Source organism: Marmota marmota, unplaced genomic scaffold (genome assembly GCF_001458135.2).
Source record: "Marmota marmota marmota unplaced genomic scaffold, marMar, whole genome shotgun sequence".
NCBI lineage: Eukaryota > Metazoa > Chordata > Mammalia > Rodentia > Sciuridae > Marmota > Marmota marmota.
In genome coordinates, this window is record NW_026000240.1 from 6,350,329 (window position 1) to 6,368,978 (window position 18,650).

At 36.9% G+C, this 18,650-nt stretch overlaps 1 protein-coding gene and 1 pseudogene across 1 annotated transcript in view; one reads left to right on the forward strand and one right to left on the reverse strand.

Moving 5' to 3' along the window:
- The first annotated feature begins 4,619 nt into the window (after positions 1-4,619).
- On the forward strand, positions 4,620-5,122 carry LOC125613641 (annotated as a pseudogene).
- A 3,690-nt stretch (positions 5,123-8,812) lies between these two features.
- Positions 8,813-18,650, reverse strand: part of Slc15a2 (solute carrier family 15 member 2) — a 37,198-nt gene continuing 27,360 nt past the window's right edge. The window contains exons 20-23 of the mRNA XM_015486876.2: positions 18,334-18,430; positions 11,810-11,956; positions 11,115-11,219; positions 8,813-10,781 (exon numbers count right to left, since the gene is read on the reverse strand). Coding sequence (XP_015342362.1) covers positions 10,605-10,781; positions 11,115-11,219; positions 11,810-11,956; positions 18,334-18,430 — 526 coding nt within the window. The 3' untranslated portion in view covers positions 8,813-10,604. The remainder of the gene's footprint in view (positions 10,782-11,114; positions 11,220-11,809; positions 11,957-18,333; positions 18,431-18,650) is intronic.

An 18,650-nucleotide genomic window follows, 5' to 3' on the forward strand; every position in this document is an offset into this window, starting at 1 on the left:
TGAACTCACAATCCTCCTGCCTCCTCAGCCTCTTGAGCTGCTGGGATTACAGGCGTGTGCAACCACACCCAGCTGAAACTATAGACTCTCTTAAGTAGTAGTATGCATAATGTTCAAGAGATGTTTGTATATGTCTCTCTTGAACAAATTTAAAATGTACCTGGTCCCTGGGAATTTGTTGCAGTGCCCTATTATACATTGTTCCACAGTTTGGAAAACTAGGCAACTGCACAGTAATGATCAGTAGTTGGGGTCACCTAGAGCTAAGAAGCCATAAGTTAAGGATCAAGTTTCATATGTCATTGCCCTTTACTTTGGATTCCAAAAGTCAGAATGGTTGTTCCATCTGACTTCCCATGATGGTTTAATTTGTCAATTTTGAATTTTTAAGAGAAGTGAGAACATATCAAATGAGGAACTCCAGTCCTTGTTTTAAGTCAGCATTAAGGGCGTTCTCTGCTAAAGCTTATTTATGCATGAAGAGGGGTGCAATAGATTGTGCTAGTTTTCCATAGATATTTTTTTAATCATTGGAATACCAAACTTGATTCTTTTTTCATCTAAAATTAGATTTTCATATCTCTGATATATCATTGGATTTTCTCCATTCCTTTAAGGTCTGGAATCTTGGGGTGTGATGTTGACATGTCCTGTGTGGTGGAGGGGGGAAAAACCATTGTTTCTGATAGAATTAAGGAATTCTAGTACACAAGAGAATTTTTTAGGTAAATGAGGACACTCTCATTTTGCTTATGAAAAAAAAGGTAGATGATATATCATTGAATCTCTCTCTTTTTTAAATCCAGTTTAAAAATATTTGCCTTTCAACTGAATTGTTTAATATACTTATATTTGATGTGAATTATTAATGTTTGGATTTACAGCTGTCATTTTGCAATATGTTTGCTATATGTTTCATGTTTTTAGTTGCTCTTTGCTGCCATGTTTTGTTAATATATATTTTATACTATACTAGTCTACTTCCTTTGTTGGTGTTTAGCTTCACATTTTTGAGTAATTTTCTTCATGGTTGCTCTGGGGGGTACGATATATATGTTAATTTAAAGAAATTGAGTTTTGCTTAATACTAATTTAGTTTCAATAGTATTAGAAACTTTGCTCCAATAGAACGTTTTCTCTCTTTTTATTATTATTGTCATATTATTAACATTTTTATAATGTTAAAACCCTCAAATACATTTTCATGGTTATTGTACTATGCAGTTGTCTTTTAAAACCACTTAGAGAAGAATAGTAATTATATTTATGCTGTCCCTTATATTTACCTCTGGAATTGCCTTTATTGATGCTATTCCTTCATACAGATTAAAGTTGTTACCATCTAGTGTTATTTCTTTCCAGCATAAAGGACCCTCACAATTTTTTTTTTTATTTGATGCTATACTTTTCAATTCCAGAGTTTCTATCTGGTTCTTTTCTGTAAATTTTTTTCTTTATTGATATTGTCTATTTGGTTAGGCACTGTTTTCATATTCTTTAATTCTTTAAAAAACAGTTTTCTTCCAATTCTTCAAACACACTTCTGACAGGTGATTTAAAGATTTCATCTAGGAAGTTTACTATCTGAGCCCCTCCGACACTGTGAGCTATGCTTTTCTGTTTCTCTGCATGTCTCATTTTTTTTGTTGAATAATTAAAATTAATTAGATAATTAAAAGTTTTTTCTAATTAGTTATTCATGATAATATGTTTTAACAACTCAAATTTCATCACCTACCCACACGAGGGTTGTTTGCTCAGGGACTTCCCTTGGCTACTTCTGAAAAGGCTACATTCCTTGCAGTATGTTGACACTAAAATCTCTGCTTATTTAAAAAAAATTTTTGGTTGTTGTTTATACTTTTAAGCCTATCTTCCTAGAGGTTTTCTCTGTGTCTATATAGCTCAGTGGTCAGACCATGATGGGGTAAAAGACTTTTTTTTCTTTTTTGGGTTGGGGGAATACCTGGGATTGAACTCAGTGGCATTCAACCACTGAGCCACATCCCCAGCCCTATTTTGTATTTTATTTAGAGACAGGGTCTCAGAGTTGCTTTGCGCCTTGCTTTTGCTGAGGCTGGCTTTGAACCCACGATCCTCCTGCCTCAGCCTCCCAAGTTGCAAAGATTTTCTTAAATGACCTGGATAAGTAAATCTCCATTTGCTGAATGGATCTGTTTGTGTATTTATATATCTCTTCAACAATCTGGCAATTATGTCTGCCCTAGGTTTCACTTCCTGCTTTCATTGCATCCTAGGTCCAGTCAGGGCTGAATAAGTAATTGGGTCCTTGTCAATGTCTCCTGAACATATACACCTCCTTCCAAATCTCCTTAGAGCTTATCAGAATTCTCTTTTTCTTTTTTCTTTTTGTGGACTGGGGACATAACTCAGTGGTAGAGCACTTGCCTATCTTGTACCAAGCCTGGGGTTCAATCTCCAGCACAGCAAAAATAAATAAATAGAATTTTTAAATCTTTTTAATAGACACATGATAATTATACATATTTATGGGTACAATATGATAGTTCAATACACGTATACAATGTGTAGTGATCAAATCAAAATAAATTAGCCTTTTCATTTCTTTTCATCTTTTTTGCTTTTTCTTTCTCTTCTCCCTCTTCTCCCTCCTCCTCTTCTTCTTATAGTTTTTGTTTGTTTGTTAGGGCTACTTTACTATTGGGCTACATTCCCCATCTCTTTTTATTTTTTTATTTTGAGTCAGGGTCTCACTAAGTTGCCCATGATGGCCCTGAACTTTTGATCCTTCTGTCTCAGCCTCTGGAGTTGCTAGAATTATAGGCACATGCCACTTCACTTTCTCCTTATCATTTCTCTGTGTTCAAAGCCTTCAAACTCCACTCTCCTAGCTCTTTATAAAATATATAAAAGGTTGCTGTAAACTATTCAAAGCTTTGATGGAGTTTATCAATGCTTCTTATAAATCCCTTGTTCCTCAGGTCACTCTAAACTTTTTGCTGGTCTCTTACGGCTTCAGCCTATATTGTAGTCCTATATCACGGTTGCAATGGTGATCTTGACTAGATTGCTTCTGATTACTGTTCTAATAGAATATTCCCAGACAGAGGTACTTAGGTCGATTCCTTCCAGCAACAGCAAGTCCTCAAGACTACCTTGCCACAGTGCTGACATATAGAAGGAAAAGGATTAAAAAAAATACCAAAATGAACACTAGGAAGGCCATGAACAATTCTAACATGCATTTGGAGTTCCAGGAGAACATGAATAAAAGTTTACATTCAAGACTTGGAAAACTTAATATTGGAAAAAATGCCAAATCTTCTTAAATCCAGATGTAGAAGCAATGCATTCCAGGTTGAGATCTCAACAGATCTGTGTGTAATCATGGGTATGTGTGGGTGTGCAAGTTGACAAGGGCCAATGGTTCTAACTAGATAGGTTATTAGGGGTCAGGTCAGGTAGGGCATGTTGACCTTGTTAAGGAGTTGGAAGTTTATACTTAAAGCAAATAGGAAGCAGTGACAGGTTTTAAAGCAGAAGAGTAACACAATTTGCATGTTAAAATAGATCATATTGCCAGAAGTGTAAAACATAGATTAAGCATAAAAAGCTATTGTCATAATCTAAAGACATGATGTTGACTTTTAATTGTTTTAGTGACAATGACTGATGGGAGAAAAGTGGGTAAAATAGAATCTAAGATACTTGTTGATTAATTGAATATGTGCAGCCAGCAAAGGGTAGAGTCAGATAATGCTTATGTTCCAAATTTGGAAAATGAGTTGATGGTGTTGAATTTTGAGCCACATGATCATAATGTTGTGATTTTCTTTTGCAGTTCCAAGTAGCCCAGAAGCAGAAATAGAAGTAATGTATAGGTTTTGTGCAGTGGTAAAAACTAGCAGAAATGATGGAAAGTCAAGAAGGCCAAAAATTCTACAATGCTAACACACAACTGAAATAATTGAGCATGAATCTCAGGGTAATTTCAAGGCAAATGCAAACAGATTAGATTGTAATTTGAGAGAAGTGGGATGTATCAATAGAAGATTATAATGAAGATAAAAGAGTTCAGTGGGAAGTGGAGGGAATGTGAAAATTCAGATCAAGATTAAAAATTTCAAAAATAGAATTTTTTTTTTTTTTGGTGTGTGTGTGTGTGCCAGATATGGAACACAGGCGTACTTAACCACTGAGCCACGTCCCCAGCTCTTTTTTTATTTTTTCATTTTAAGAATGGGCCTCGCTAAGTTGCTGAGGCTGGTTTTGAACTTGCAATCCTCCTGCCTCAGTCTCCCAAGCCTCTGGGATTACAGGCATGTGCCACTGCAACCTAGCTCAAAATTAGAGATTTGGAAGGTAGCATCTTTCAAGACATACTTCAGTTTGAGAAAAAGCATAGTCTGGTGATGACCCTAGGTAAAATGGAGATCATTGGAATTAAAAAAGAGGTCAGAGAATTGGGAGTTAATGGTTTTTGTCTATGGACAAGAAAGACTCCAAAAGTGATTGCAGGAGATAAGTCACAAAAGAACTGAGAGCCAGATACTACAGTTAGGAAAATACAATCACTTCAAAACAATTTTGAAGACAGAAAAATTTTGAACTCATTGGTGGTAAGAATAACGTTTCAGCTCTTCCTCTTCCGGTCTCATCTACTCCAGGAGCAGCGGCTTATGGTACAGACATGGCCAACTCCAAGAACCACACCACGCACAACCAGTCCCCAAAATGGCATAGAAATGGCGTCAGGAAATCCCGATCACAAAGATATGAATTTCTTAAGGAGGTAGACCCAAGTTCCTGAGAAACACATGTTTTCCCAAGAAGCACAACAAGAAGGGCCTGAAAACAGTGTAGGCAAGCAATGCCAAGGCCGTGAGGGCATGTGCCAGGGCTATCAAGGCCTGGTAAAGCCCAAGGAGGTGAAGCCAGGGGTGCCAGCAGCAAGCTTGGCTGCCTTGCCTTTCTTGCCCATCCCAGGGGTCATAGGCTCTACCAGCCAAAGGCCAAAGCCCAAGCCCAAGCCAAGACCCAGGCTGCAACTCCAGCTCCATTATCAACTCTAGCTCCTGCTCCTGCTCCCAAAGGTGCCCAGACCCGCAAGGGTGCCCAGATCTTTGTGAAAGCTCCATAGTAAAAAGCCTCTGTCTGGAAATGCGAGTACAGAAGGACTGGTGTGACCCCTAGGCCCCTGTCTACAGGAGACTGGTGTCCTCCTGGGCTATTTGTATAAATAAAACCAGAGACAGGAAAAAAAAAAAGTACAACATTTCATCTGTCTTTGTCTTTTGTGTATACTGCACATCTGGAACATAGCAAATGCTCGACAAATATTTACTGATTAAACTGACTCCATTGTCCTTTTTTCCTCCGAAATGCATATTTATACATGCTATGTTTAAATGGCTGTTTCAAATTGATCAGGAGATGAAGAAGTAACCCACAACTAGTGGCAAAAATAGCCAACCAAGAGAATCAGAGGAAAGACCATCACAGGTAATGCAAAGGTCCTGGCCAGGAACAAGTGTGGCTGCTTGAGAAGCAAAGATGACTAGTGTAGTTGTAGCTCAGTGGTCAGAGGAGCAGAGAATGAGAAAGACCAGGTTAGACAAATTCAGATCACCCTTTAGATTGGGTTAAGTAGATTGAATTTTATTCTGATTAGGATGAAAAATCATGGAGAGTGGTTATTAAGGAATGGATCAAGATCAGATCTGTTTACTTGAATCTGTGGCATCAACATATTGTTAAACTTCCTCTTCTTTTCTAGACTTATTGCCCATTATTACTCTGTACGCAAATCAGCCTATTTATTATTTCCCCAATCCCACTCATGTTTTCTTGTCTGTCTTTTCATCTTTGTTTGTGAAGGAAGCTCTATCTGGAATGCTTTCTTATCCCTTGCTTTTATATCCAGACTCTAGTCATTTTTGAGGTCAAACCTAAAACACTGTCTGTTCCACGAGTCCTTTCTTAATTCCCATGGCCAGCAGTTATCTCTCCTTTCTATGTACTACCATAGCATTTAGCAAATTTCTTTGGTATAGGTCACATTCTATCTTCATTAAACAGATTTGATATAATGCACATGGGAAAATAAGAAGCTAAACAAAGATCATTATATTACTGTGAATTTAAATGGTATTTGTATATTTCTTATCTTCTTTGAGATTCTTTATTTATGACCATTTATTTGTCCCATAATTCCCAACATAATGCCTTGCAGAAGAAAGGAGAAAAGAGAGACCATTAAACCTGAACTGTGGAAGAAAAAGGAGTCAGGTACACTTGCATAGAAATTACCAGAACCCAGGTTTGCTAATAGGAACAATTGCTTCCTTTAGGCCAAAGATTATTGTTTCATGCTGGCTTTACCTAATTGTAATAAAGAATATGTCTTTTATATTGAATCCCATTCTCCTGGGTTTCCTCTTACTTCCATAGGTCACCTACCTCTTTGTCTTTGTTGCATCCTCCTCTTTCCTCAGATATCTAATGTTGGAGGATTCCAGGACTCAGTTCCTGAATCATTTCTCTACATACATTTACTCCTAGAAAGTCTCATTCTGTTTCATGACTTTAAGTAGCGCTTATATGTTGATGATTCTCAAGTTTATATTTCTAGCCCCAGTCTTCTACTTGAGCTTCAAACTCAGATGTGAAACTGCCAGCTCAATATTTCCAGTTAGGTACCATTCACTGACATCTGAAGCTCAACATGTCCAAAACAAAATGATTAGTTACTTTACACCCCAAACCCATTCTTACTCCAATTTTTCTAGTTTCATAAAATTATACTATGATTCACCTTCATTATTCAAATCCAAATCTAGGAGTCAGCATTGATGATTTCTTTCTTTGTCCAACCGTGTTCAGATCTTGTCAGTTCCACCTTAAAGTTTAGTTCCCCGTCAAACTACTTCTCCCCAGTTCTATTCCTAGCGCCAATTCAGGAGCTTTTTTGTTGTTGGTGGTGGTGTTGTAGGGATAAAGGAGGCAAGGCACCGAAGACAGCAGGAAACAGTTTTATTTGGCTGCAGCCAGGTTCAGAGGGCACAGCTTTTGCTGTAATCAATCAATCCCCTGAACCCAGAGTTCAGATAGATTCAGAGTTTTATACCCAGCATGTAAGGGGAGGGGCTCAGAAGTTCATAGTCTGCAGAAGTTCACATAAAAGCAGCTTTTTCTTTCACTGTTCTGGGCAAGTTAACTCTTCAAGGACAACACCTGAGAAGGGGAGAGCTTCTTCTCCCCTTTCTTTCCTCCCCTGCCAGCTGTTACCATGGAGCCCATTTGTAACTTATCTTAAAAATGTAGACATCTCTGTGAAGCCCCAGCTCAAGGTGAGAGGCCTTGTTTGCACATTTCTACAAAGTACTATACTGGATACGTTTGTGAAAAACTAGTAAGAGGGTGTCCAGCACCTGGAGTGCTGGTATCCTTATATAGATAAAATAGGAAGTTTATCTACATTGGACTCTTTCGCAGAGACTCTTTTGCTGACAGTCCTAGAATCAGCCATGGTGAAGAGGACTTTTCTGTGGAGAAAGGGGGTGCCACTTCAGTGGTGGTGCTGGGGATTGAAGCCAACAGCACTCTACTCCAAGCTACATCCCCATCCCTTTTTGTTTTTTGTTTTGAGACAGGGTTTTGCTAAATTTCTGAGTCTGGTCTCAAACTTGTAATCCTCCTGCCTCAGCCTCCAGAGTCACTGGGATTACAAGCAAGTGCCACCAATACCTAGCAAAGCATGACCATCTTTTGCCTGGAATATTCCAAAGGTCTCCTAACTGGACTCCTATTCCCATTTCTTCCTGTCTATAGACATTTCCCCACTCAATAGCCAGACTGAGCTTAAACAAAGAACCATATTGTGTCACTCATGTTTTTAACCTCTAATAGTTTCATACCTCACTTAGAATGACCTCAAAATATTTTATCATGGTCACAAGACCTCACACAATCAGATCCCTAGCTTTCTCTGACTGAATCTTTGGTCTTTTTGCACACTACTCTTGTCATACTCTTGTCATCTTATCCTGATTGCTCTTCCTCATTGTACCATGACTTTCTCAAGGCCTTTGAACTCCCCAGGATCTTCACAGTCAGTCAAGATAAGAAAGGCACCTTGTGGGTCATCATATCATCATATCTCCAACAGCTGGTTCAACCAATGGCATATAGTTGAACTCGAAGATGTATGTAAGTGAATAATGACTCTCTTTCAAAACTTTGCGGTAAGCCTATCCTGTCTTGTAGTTTCCAAAAACATCTCATGTTACCTTACATGATTTAACAGAAGTGCTTTGTTCAGAAAATGGCAGTTGCTAGCTCTTCTGGTCTGACAACTTCTGGAATGTTGTACTTGGTTCCAGTACTTGGTTCACTTATTAAGATACTTTAATCTTAATTGCTGTATTTCAGGTAAAGTATATTTCTTTAGAAGAGAAAAATCCAGTGGTGAAAGAACAGAAGTGTGCCTTGTGAGGAACCATTACAGGAATTGAGAATCTTTAGCTTGATGAAAATTAAGAGCATTCATAGTAAAGGAAAGAACTCCTAAATAGCTAAAAGTCTGCCACTGATAGGGGTTATGCTCATTTTTGTTTGCTATAAAGAAAAGAACCAGTAGTCAGATGTAGGAAGCTGTTGGTTCAGCATATCAAAGAACTGCCTAACAGTTTTGTGGAAACTAGTGTTCTGCAGAACATGATAGCACATTAAGCTAAACAATGCCTCGTGAGTTTTTTATCTTATTTTTTATCTTATTTTCCACAGGATCTCTCGATCTTTAATATGCAAATAATAAGATATAGTGCCTCACTTCCCAAACATATTTGTCCATAGACACTTTTATTCACTGAACAGTGTTAACATTTCTTGAAACAAAATTTACAACACAGTTTGGTTTAAAGCAGCTTAACAATGAGTACAGTCAGATTCACATCAAGATACCTGGGGAAACTGAATGGTATTGCTGCCAGTTTTGTACTTCTGAAACCTTAGTTATGAACACTAAAGTATATAAAACTTGAGGAACTAGGGGAAATTCTGTTACCTATTACATTATTAATAATGTGAGACCCAGCACTGTTCTAGATGAGAATAGCAAAGTAAAATGAATAGAATAAGGCCCTAAGGTTCAACAGAAATATACTGCACAGAAAGATCAAGAGAGTAGAGAGAAAGAATCAGGGGAGAGAGGAAGGAGGAGAAAGGGGAAATATCAGGGACTGAATTAGACCAAATTTTATTCCAGGCTTTTATACGTATGTCAAAATGAGTCCTAGTGTTATGTTTAACTAAAAAGAACCAATAAAAAATTAAATAAAAAAGAAATATACTGCACAATCATATTTCCAGGTCTGTGCCATCATTAATTCATTGTGTGCAAGGTAAGTTTTTCAACTTTTTTCATTCATACAGGCAAAAACCCCTCATTCTCTGGTCCCTCTCACACACAGATTTTGATAGAATCCTCAGGCAGGACCATTCCCCTTTGTTGAATGTTATTATCACTTAGAACCTCAAATCTGAGAATTAATATTACCCTTTTTGAATAAGCAGGAAATTTCCAAGACTAAAGGAAGAATTAGCATTTATATATTTATGGAGAAAGTAAGCCAGGAAAATTCTTAAAACTTTGAGGCTAAATTAAAGAAAAAAATTAAAGGAAGTTGGCTGTATAAAAGCCTTTTGTTATTAAAGATCTGTTGCAACAAGCAAAACAAGAAGTAATAATAAGAAAAAGCAGTCCTGGCAATACTGAAAAGCTAAGTTGCAAAATTATAGTTAATGTCAATACAGCTATGCACAGAAGAGCATGTAGTCCAAGGGTTCAAACAGTTCCTAAGAGCAATGTGCACTGCAGAGGACTGAACAGCTCATCAGGATTTCTGCAATTTCTATTTGTTTCTATTTCCCAGACCATGTTTACTAATGTTCACTATCTTTAACTTGGTTTCCAGGATCTATAAGTACTGAGAAATGGGATATATGCGTGAGTATGTAAGTACTGTGGTAATCAGAAATATACATCTTCTATATGTTAACAAAATGGCATATTGTCTCCTTCCATTTAAGATCTTATTAAACATGGACAAGCCAGCCACTCCCTGGACCAGATCATACCACAAAAACCACTCTTGAGGTCCTTGTGAAGAACACAATTACATTACTGATAAATTAACTTGAAAAACCACCTCTCTAATATTGTGCATTTTTGCCTCTAAACTAGCACCTCAAAAATTGGGGTCATCAATTCTAGATGGCAGAAACCTTTAAAGGAATCCTCCATAACTGACTTATTTCTATAGAGATTTCTTTCTATCACACACTTACATTTTATGCCCATTTGGAGACATGAAGCCAGCTTGAGAATGACAGAAGGTTTACTGAGTTCACTGATGGATGGGAAAACACGGTGTCTTTGGGCCTTGATGAAAGATGTACTAGAAAATTCAGTTCTGAAATTACCTCTATCATGGGAGAAAGGTATAAGAAATCAGCTCAGATATGATGTAACCTTTCTCCTAAACCAGTAGGAGAAAAAAATTGCTTGAAGATAGGTGATGACTGAGATCAGGAACAGGAACTGGAGTCAGTCCAGGGAATCATCAGAGCTTTGTATTCTTGGTCTCTAAGTTGATCACCTCCCCTTGGAAATGGAGAATCTGCTTATCTGCTGGTTGGTGAATATTCTCTGACTTTACAGGTACGTAGTAATAGCCCATGATGGAGAAGATCAGGCACACCACCAGGAGGAGGCAGGAAAACAAAATGAATTCAGCCCACTGCAGGGAGAAATAAATACAAGAGGAGAATATGGAGAAACCTGAAACTAAAGAGAACTTTATGGGGTGGAGACTGAGGAGCACCTTGACAAAGGTTCACCAATTCAGATAGATTTCTCCTGGGAGAACACTGGGTTCACTGACCTCTCCTCACATAGGCATAGAGTGGTCATTATTGTCACCCACACATTTACCTCTTGACAATCTCTAGGTATCCAATCCATCTCATATCACAGCACTGAGTGGGGAATGTAGGAAACAGAAAGATAGGGAAAAGGAAGAATAGAAAAACTTTGAGTAGACATGAACTCCTTGTTTCCCTTGGATCCATACCTGTACCAGGCCACTGAACTGCGCCACAACAAGCACAATGATATTCCCAACTGCAACAGTCAACAACCAGGCTGCCTGGAGTACAGACTTCATGCTAGATGGAGCCTAGGGAAGACCAGGTTTGTAAGTAAACAAACTATATGCCAACCCTTTACCCCAGAAGTCTATCCAGTAAACTTCACCCGTGACAGTTTCCATATTTGAATTTCCCCCACTAAGTTCAACTATCACATTGATTCCAGGGATGGTAATAATGTCAACAGTAAGAAAAAATTAGAACTCTTGAATATTTTAATTCATTATGTCATATAATCTTTATACAATCCTAAGGGATAAGTTATATTAGCATTCTTAAAAGAAAAGAAAAATAGCATTTGAGTGATGATAATTCATTTGCTTAAGGTTACACAAAAGTCATGCAGACAAAATCTGAACTTAGGTAGTCTAACTCCACAGAGCTTAGTCTTCATATTTAAGTGTTCTTTCCCAGAGCCCAAACAGCATGTACAGCTAGGCTGCACTGTCACGATCCTGGAAGTCAAGGTGACTGTTCAAGGTCGTACATAGGAACCCAAGGTCAAAAGAGATGGAGATCTTGGCCAGGATCACATACTTATGTAAGGCAGTGCTAGAATTAAAACTTGCTATCCCTCAAGCAATGACTCCATTTTTATTTTTCACTTAGAAAGTCTTACCTGAGAATAAGAAAATTCAAGTCCTGTGACAGAGAACATGACCTCAGCAACTGTAACCAGAATATACTGTGGTAGTTGCCATGCAATGGACATTTTATTGGCTGGAATGTCTTCTGTCTTCCAGGCCTGAAGACCTTGATTGGTGATCTTAGTGAGAGAAAGAGGAAATGGTCTTATCTGTAGTCTCAAGAAAATATGCCTAATTGTAGCATTCTATGACCTATATCCATCCCTTTTAAAATTTTCATCCTTTTGCTACTTTGAAAAGATTGAACATTTCCACACAATTCCAGTTTTTTGAAAAAAATTTTTTTTTTGGTAACACTATGCTCAATTGCCAGACTTCAATCAGTTATATTAAGTGAGAGTGGGGTTGAGGATGTAGCTCAATTGGTAGAGTGCTTTCCTCACATGCACAAGGCCCTAGGTTCAATTCCCAGCACTGCCAAAACAAAAACAAAAACAACTCCCCCCCCCCAAAAAAAAACAAAGTCTGTGAGAGGGGCTGGAGTTCTGGCTCAGTGGTAGCGTACTTGCCTAGCATGTGCAAGGCACTAGGTTTAATTCTCAGCACCACACAAAAAAATAAATAAAATAAAGATATTGTGTCCATCTACAGCTAAAAATATTTTTTAAAGTATGTGAGATAAATAAATTGATGCCCCAATACCCTTAATTCTCTGAGTTTAGAGGCCATTGGGTTCAAAATAAAATGGTAAAGATTTCCTGTTTTGCTTCTGTTGAGAGTACAAATAATCTAGGCATCTATTTGTATTTTCTCAGAAGAAGAGAAGATCATGAACCGAGCTTCTAAATCAAGGTCAGATAGTCAAATGTTCAAATTCAAGTCATTAAGTAAATAAAACGTGTCAAATGGAAATGAGAAGAACTATGTGAGGTGGATAGCACAGGTTCCATCTAAAGGGTACAGCCACTTTAGCAACAGCCAAGTGACACAGTAATATCTGTTATGGAATCCCTGACTTTATGCCAAGACACGTTAGCAATCCAAGTTCTTAGGTAAAATCTCTTGAATTTTAAATATTAACAATTAATTATTTTATTTTATTTGTCAATAAATGCAAGCCAAACAAGATAGGTCTATAGAAAGAACTGGGTCCCCAACTTCCTTAATAAGATTCCTGTGGCACAAGAATTAAAATCAAGAATCAATAAATGGGATTGACTCAAATTAAAAAGTTTCTTCTCAGCAAAAAAAAAAAACAATCTGGGAGGTGAATAGAGAGCCTACATCTTGGGATCAAATCTTTGCCCCTCACAAATCAGATAGAGCACTAATCTCTAGGGTATAAAGAACTCAAAAAGCTAAGCACACACACACACACACACAAAAAAAAAACAACCAAATAACCCAGTCAATAAATGGGCCAAGGACCTGAACAGACACTTCTCAGAAGATGATATACAATCAATCAACAAATATATGAAAAAATGTTCATCATCACTAGCAATTAGAGAAATGCAAATCAAAACCACTCTAAGATATCATCTCACTCCAGTCAGAATGGCAGCTATTATGCATACAAACAATAAGTGTTGGTGAGGATGTGGGGAAAAAGGTACATTCATACACTGCTGGTGGGACTGCAAATTGGTGCAGCCAATATGGATAGCAGTATGGAGATTTCTTGGGAAATTGGGAACGGAACCACCATTTGACCCAGCTATCCCTCTCCTCAGTCTATAACTGAAGGGCTTAAAAACAGCATACTACAGGGACACAGCCACATCAATGTTTATAGCAGCATAATTCACAATAGCTAAATTGTGGAACCAACCTAGATGCCCTTCAATAGATTAATGGATAAAAAAATGTGGCATATATACACAATGGAATATTACTCAGCAATAAAAGAGAATAAAATCATGACATTTGCAGGTAAATGAATGGAGTTAGAGAAGATAATTCTAAGTGAAGTTAGCCAATCCCCCCAAAAACAAATGCCAAATTTTTTCTTTGATATAAGGAGGCTGATTCATAGTGGGATAGGGAGAGAGAGCATGGGAGGAATAGAGGAACTCTAGATAGGGCAGAGGGGTGGGAGGGGAAGGGAGGGGGCATGGGGTTATTAATGATGGTAGAATGTAATGATCATTATTATCCAAAGTACAAGTATGAAGACATGAATTGGTGCAAATATACTTTGTATACAACCAGAGATATGAAAAATTGTGTAATAAGAATTGTAATGCATTCTGATGTCATATATAAATTTTAAAAACAGAAATAACTGGGTCCCCAAGCCCCCAATTTATGACTTCTGGTCTAAGTGCCTATTTGATTTTGGCATTTAGAATTATCTATGGCCTCTATCTTGAACAGCATATAAGAGAGAATAAACAAAAAATGAAATAACACCAGGAATACAACTGTTACAAGTTGAATTGTGTCCCTCAAGACTTGTGTGTTGAAGTTCTAACACCAGTACCTGAAAATAAAACCTTATTTGGAAATAAGCTTGTTTATAGATGCAATTAGACACATTGAATTGAGGTCATTAGTATATATGACCAATTTGATAGGTATCCTTATATTAAAAAAGAGAAATTTGGACACAGAGAAGCACATAGGAAAAATGCCATGTGAAGATGAAGGCAGGCACTGAGGTGATTGTACCATACCCCAAGGAAAACTAAATTTCCAGAAAACCACCAAAAGGTATAGGGGAGGCATGGAACAGATTCTACCCCCAGCCCTAAGAATGAACCAACCCCATCAAACATCTTCATCTCCAACTTCTAACCTTCATAACTGAGACATTAAATTCCCATAGCATAAGCCACTCAGCTTGTGATACTTTGTTAAAGCAGTCCTAGAAAATTAATTGGCCTGGATTGGTTTAATATCTGAAAATCAATTAATGCTGCATGCCATATCAACAGAATAAAAGACAAAACCCACATTATCAGCTAAATAAATGTACAAAATTTCATTTTGCATTTGACAAATTCAACCCCATTTATGATAAAATGATCAGGGGGAAAATAAAATAAAACCTCAAAAAAGTATGAATAAATGGAAACTTCAATTTCATAAACAGCATCTATGAAAAACCTTAATGGTAAAAGACTGAATGCTCCCCACTCCACCCCCAGAAAACATTTGCTCTAACCACTTCTATTCAACATTGTACCAGAACAACCAAGCAAGGAAAAGAAATGAAGGCATCAAGATTGAAAAGACAGTTATCTCTATTTGCAAATAGCATGATCTTGTAGGTAGAAAGTCTAACGAGTCCACTAAAAAAAGCATTCAACCTAACAAATAAGTTCAGTATGGTTGCAGGATGATATAGAAAGATTAATATAAAAAATCAATTGTATTTCTATAACTTACAATGAACAATCTGAAAATGAAATTAAGAAAATTATTCCATTAAGAGCTTCAAAAGTATTGATGCATAGGAATATATTTAACAAAGCAAATCTAAAAGTTATTATACTCTGAAAGCTACAAAACATTTTCAAAAAAATAGAGAAGACATAAATATATGGAAGACATTTCATGTTTACTGAACAGAAAACTTAATATTGTTATGATGGCAGAACTTCCCCCAAAATGATTAAAGCAGTCTCCAGCAAAATCCCAGTTGGCTTCTGGTCCTAATTTGATCCTGAAATTTACGTGGCAATTCATTGGCCCCAAATAACCAAACCAATGTTGAAAAAGAAAACCGAAGTTGGAAACTCACACTTCCAGAATACAAAATTTACTACAAAGAAACAGGAAATGAAACAATTTGGCATTGGCACAAGATAGACATGTAGATCATGGGACAGAATTCAGAGACCAAAAATAAGACCTCATGCTTAAGGTCAAATGATTTTCAACAAGAGCTTCAAAACCGTTTAATGAGGGAAAGAAAATCTTTTCAATCAATTGTGCTGGGGAAACTGGATATATACATACAAAATAATGAAAATGAACACCTTAGCTCACATTACATAGCACTCAAAATAGATTGAAGACCTACACATAAGAGCTAAAACTATAAAATTTTTAGAGGAAACCATAGGCATGAATCCTTGTGACTTTGGTTTAGGCAGTGGTTTCTTAGATATGACACTGAAACCATAATCAACCAAAGAAAAAGTAGATAAGTTGAACAAAATTAAAAACTTTTGTGCTTCAACAGACAGCATCACTAAAGTTAAAAAAAAAAAAAACAACCAAATTATGAAGTGGGATAATTTGCAAATTATCTATCTGACAATAGGCATGTCTGATATATATAAAGAATGTTTACAAGTCAATAATAAAAGAGATAAATAACCCAATTAGAAATTGGGCAAAGGATCAAAATAGACATTTCACCAAAGATATACAAATGGACAAGAAGCACATGAAAAGATGTTCAACATCTTCTCTAACCACATCACTAACCATCTGGGAAATCCAAATCAATACCTTAATGAGATGCTGTTTCACACTACCAAAGTGGCTCTAACCAAAAAAGGAAACCCATATTGGTGAAGATGTAGAGAAATTGCAACCTATACACACTATTAGTGGGAATGTGCACTTGCTTTGGAAAAGCCTGGAAGCTTTATGAATAGTTAACCATAGAGTTACCATGTGACCCAGGAGTTCTACTTCTAGGTATACAGCCAAAAGAAATGAAAATGTATGTCCCCACAGAAACCTGCATATGAAGGTTCATAGCACAATTATTTATAAGCCTCAAAAGTCAGAAACAACTCAACTGTACATCAACTGATGGGTAAATAATAAAAAGTGGTATAGTCATACAGTAGACTATTATTTGGTAATAAAAATAAATGAACTAGTTGGTGTGAATATACTTTGTATACAACCAGAGATATGAAAAATTGTGCTCTATATGTGTAATAAGAATTGTAATGCATTCCACTGTCATATATAAATTAAAAAAAATAAAAATTAAAAAGTAACAAAGGAAAATTTAAAAAAGAAAAAAAGAGGAAAAAGGAAAAACTAAAAATAAAAAAAATAAATGAACCACTGATGGATGAACCTTGAAAATTATGCTACATGAAAGAAGCAGACACAAAAACATTCTATGATTTCTTTTTATTTTTACTCACTTATTTACCTCTTTTGGTACTGGACATTGAACCCAGAGGCATTCTACCGTTAAACTACATCCTCAGCCCTTCTCATTTTTTATTTTAAGACAGGGTCTGGCTAGTTGCTGAGCTGGCCTCGAACTTTGGACCATCTGCCTCAGCTTCTCAAGTCGTTGGGATTATAGGCATGTGCCACCATGCCCAGCATGTGATTCTGTTTACATGAAATGTACAGATTACAAAATATCATAGACAGAAAGTAGAATAGTGGTTGCCTAGAACTAGTGGTTTAGGAAGAAATGGAGAGTGACTTCTAATGGGAATATGAGATTTCTCTTCTTCTTCTTCTTTCTTCTTTTTGTACTAAGGATTTAGCTCAGCGGTGTTTACTGAGCCACATCCACTGCCCCTTTTATTTTTTTATTTTGAAACAGATTCTCACTAAGTTGCTTAGGGCCTTGCTAAGTTGCTGAGGCTGGCTTGGAACTTACAATCCTCTTGCCCCAGTCTCCTGAACCACTAGCATTACACGTGTGCACCACCATGCCCAGCATATGAGGTTTCTTTATGATGTGATGAAAAATGTTCCAAATTGTACAACTCTGGTTATATTAGGAACCACTGAATGCACACTATGGAATGTTTTTTCTCTATATATATTAAATACATATCATATATTGAACACATTAATATAGTAAAAGCCATTGTATACTTTAAATGGGTAAATTATATGGCATACTAATCATATCTCAACAAACATGTAATAAAAATATATAACCAAAAGGATCAAATTAAATTAATTAATCAATAAATTATATAAAATTGTATACATGGTATTCTCATCACACCTCTAGAAATATTCCCTCCTATTCATTCTTTTTTATCTTTAATAGTGTCAAAAGTAATTAAATAATAAAATTTAACCCAAGATTGGTACCAAAATTAAAATGCAGAAGTACCCTGCCCTGATTGCTGAGACAATTGTTTTTGATGGACTGATCAGTTAACAGATCCCCAAACTTTGTGTGGCAATTGACATTTACTATTGGTACTGGTATTTCAGACTGTGATGAGTTAGTCGGTTAAATTTCTAGAGAGCTAGGAGACCTGCATATGGAGCCACACAAGGAGAAATAAATAATTTTGCATTAATAAGCTTTGGTTTCTTAGGGCTATAATGAGACTGGAGTAGATCATGTGATCTTGTAGTGAGGACTCAAGATGAATTACGTTTCCCATTCCCAATACGATTTGCCGATTGCTGATGTATTTTCTATTTAAATTCCCTCTGTAGACAGTGGGCTTTCTAAAATCACTGTAGAAACTGCTACCTTACATTAGAAATAAGCACTTGACCCTGTCTTGTCAGAGTCTTCTCCCTTTGCCCTTCGTCCCTGCCAAAAGGACGCCAGGATGTGGTGGAAGAGGGCAAAGGGAGGTAGCTGTGAGCTACTTACATTAATAATAACAAACAGATACGATGCACCGAAGTCTAGTAGACCCAAATTCAGAGAAAAGTCCTTATCTTCAGTTTTACAATGCACTGCAGGGTATCTGGAAAAGGATGAGTTTAGGTTAGGATATGCAGCATGGCTCAGCACTCATCTCCAGAGAAAAGAGTGATCTCAGCTGTCTACTGATCACGAGCAAAGTCACCTCTTTGAAGAGAGATGCTTCTAGGAACAAGTTATTTTCATGCCAGGTATTTGCCTCTGACCATGAGCTCTTTATTGCCTGTAAGGTTTTTCTTTTTGTTTTTAAGTCCTAAATCTGA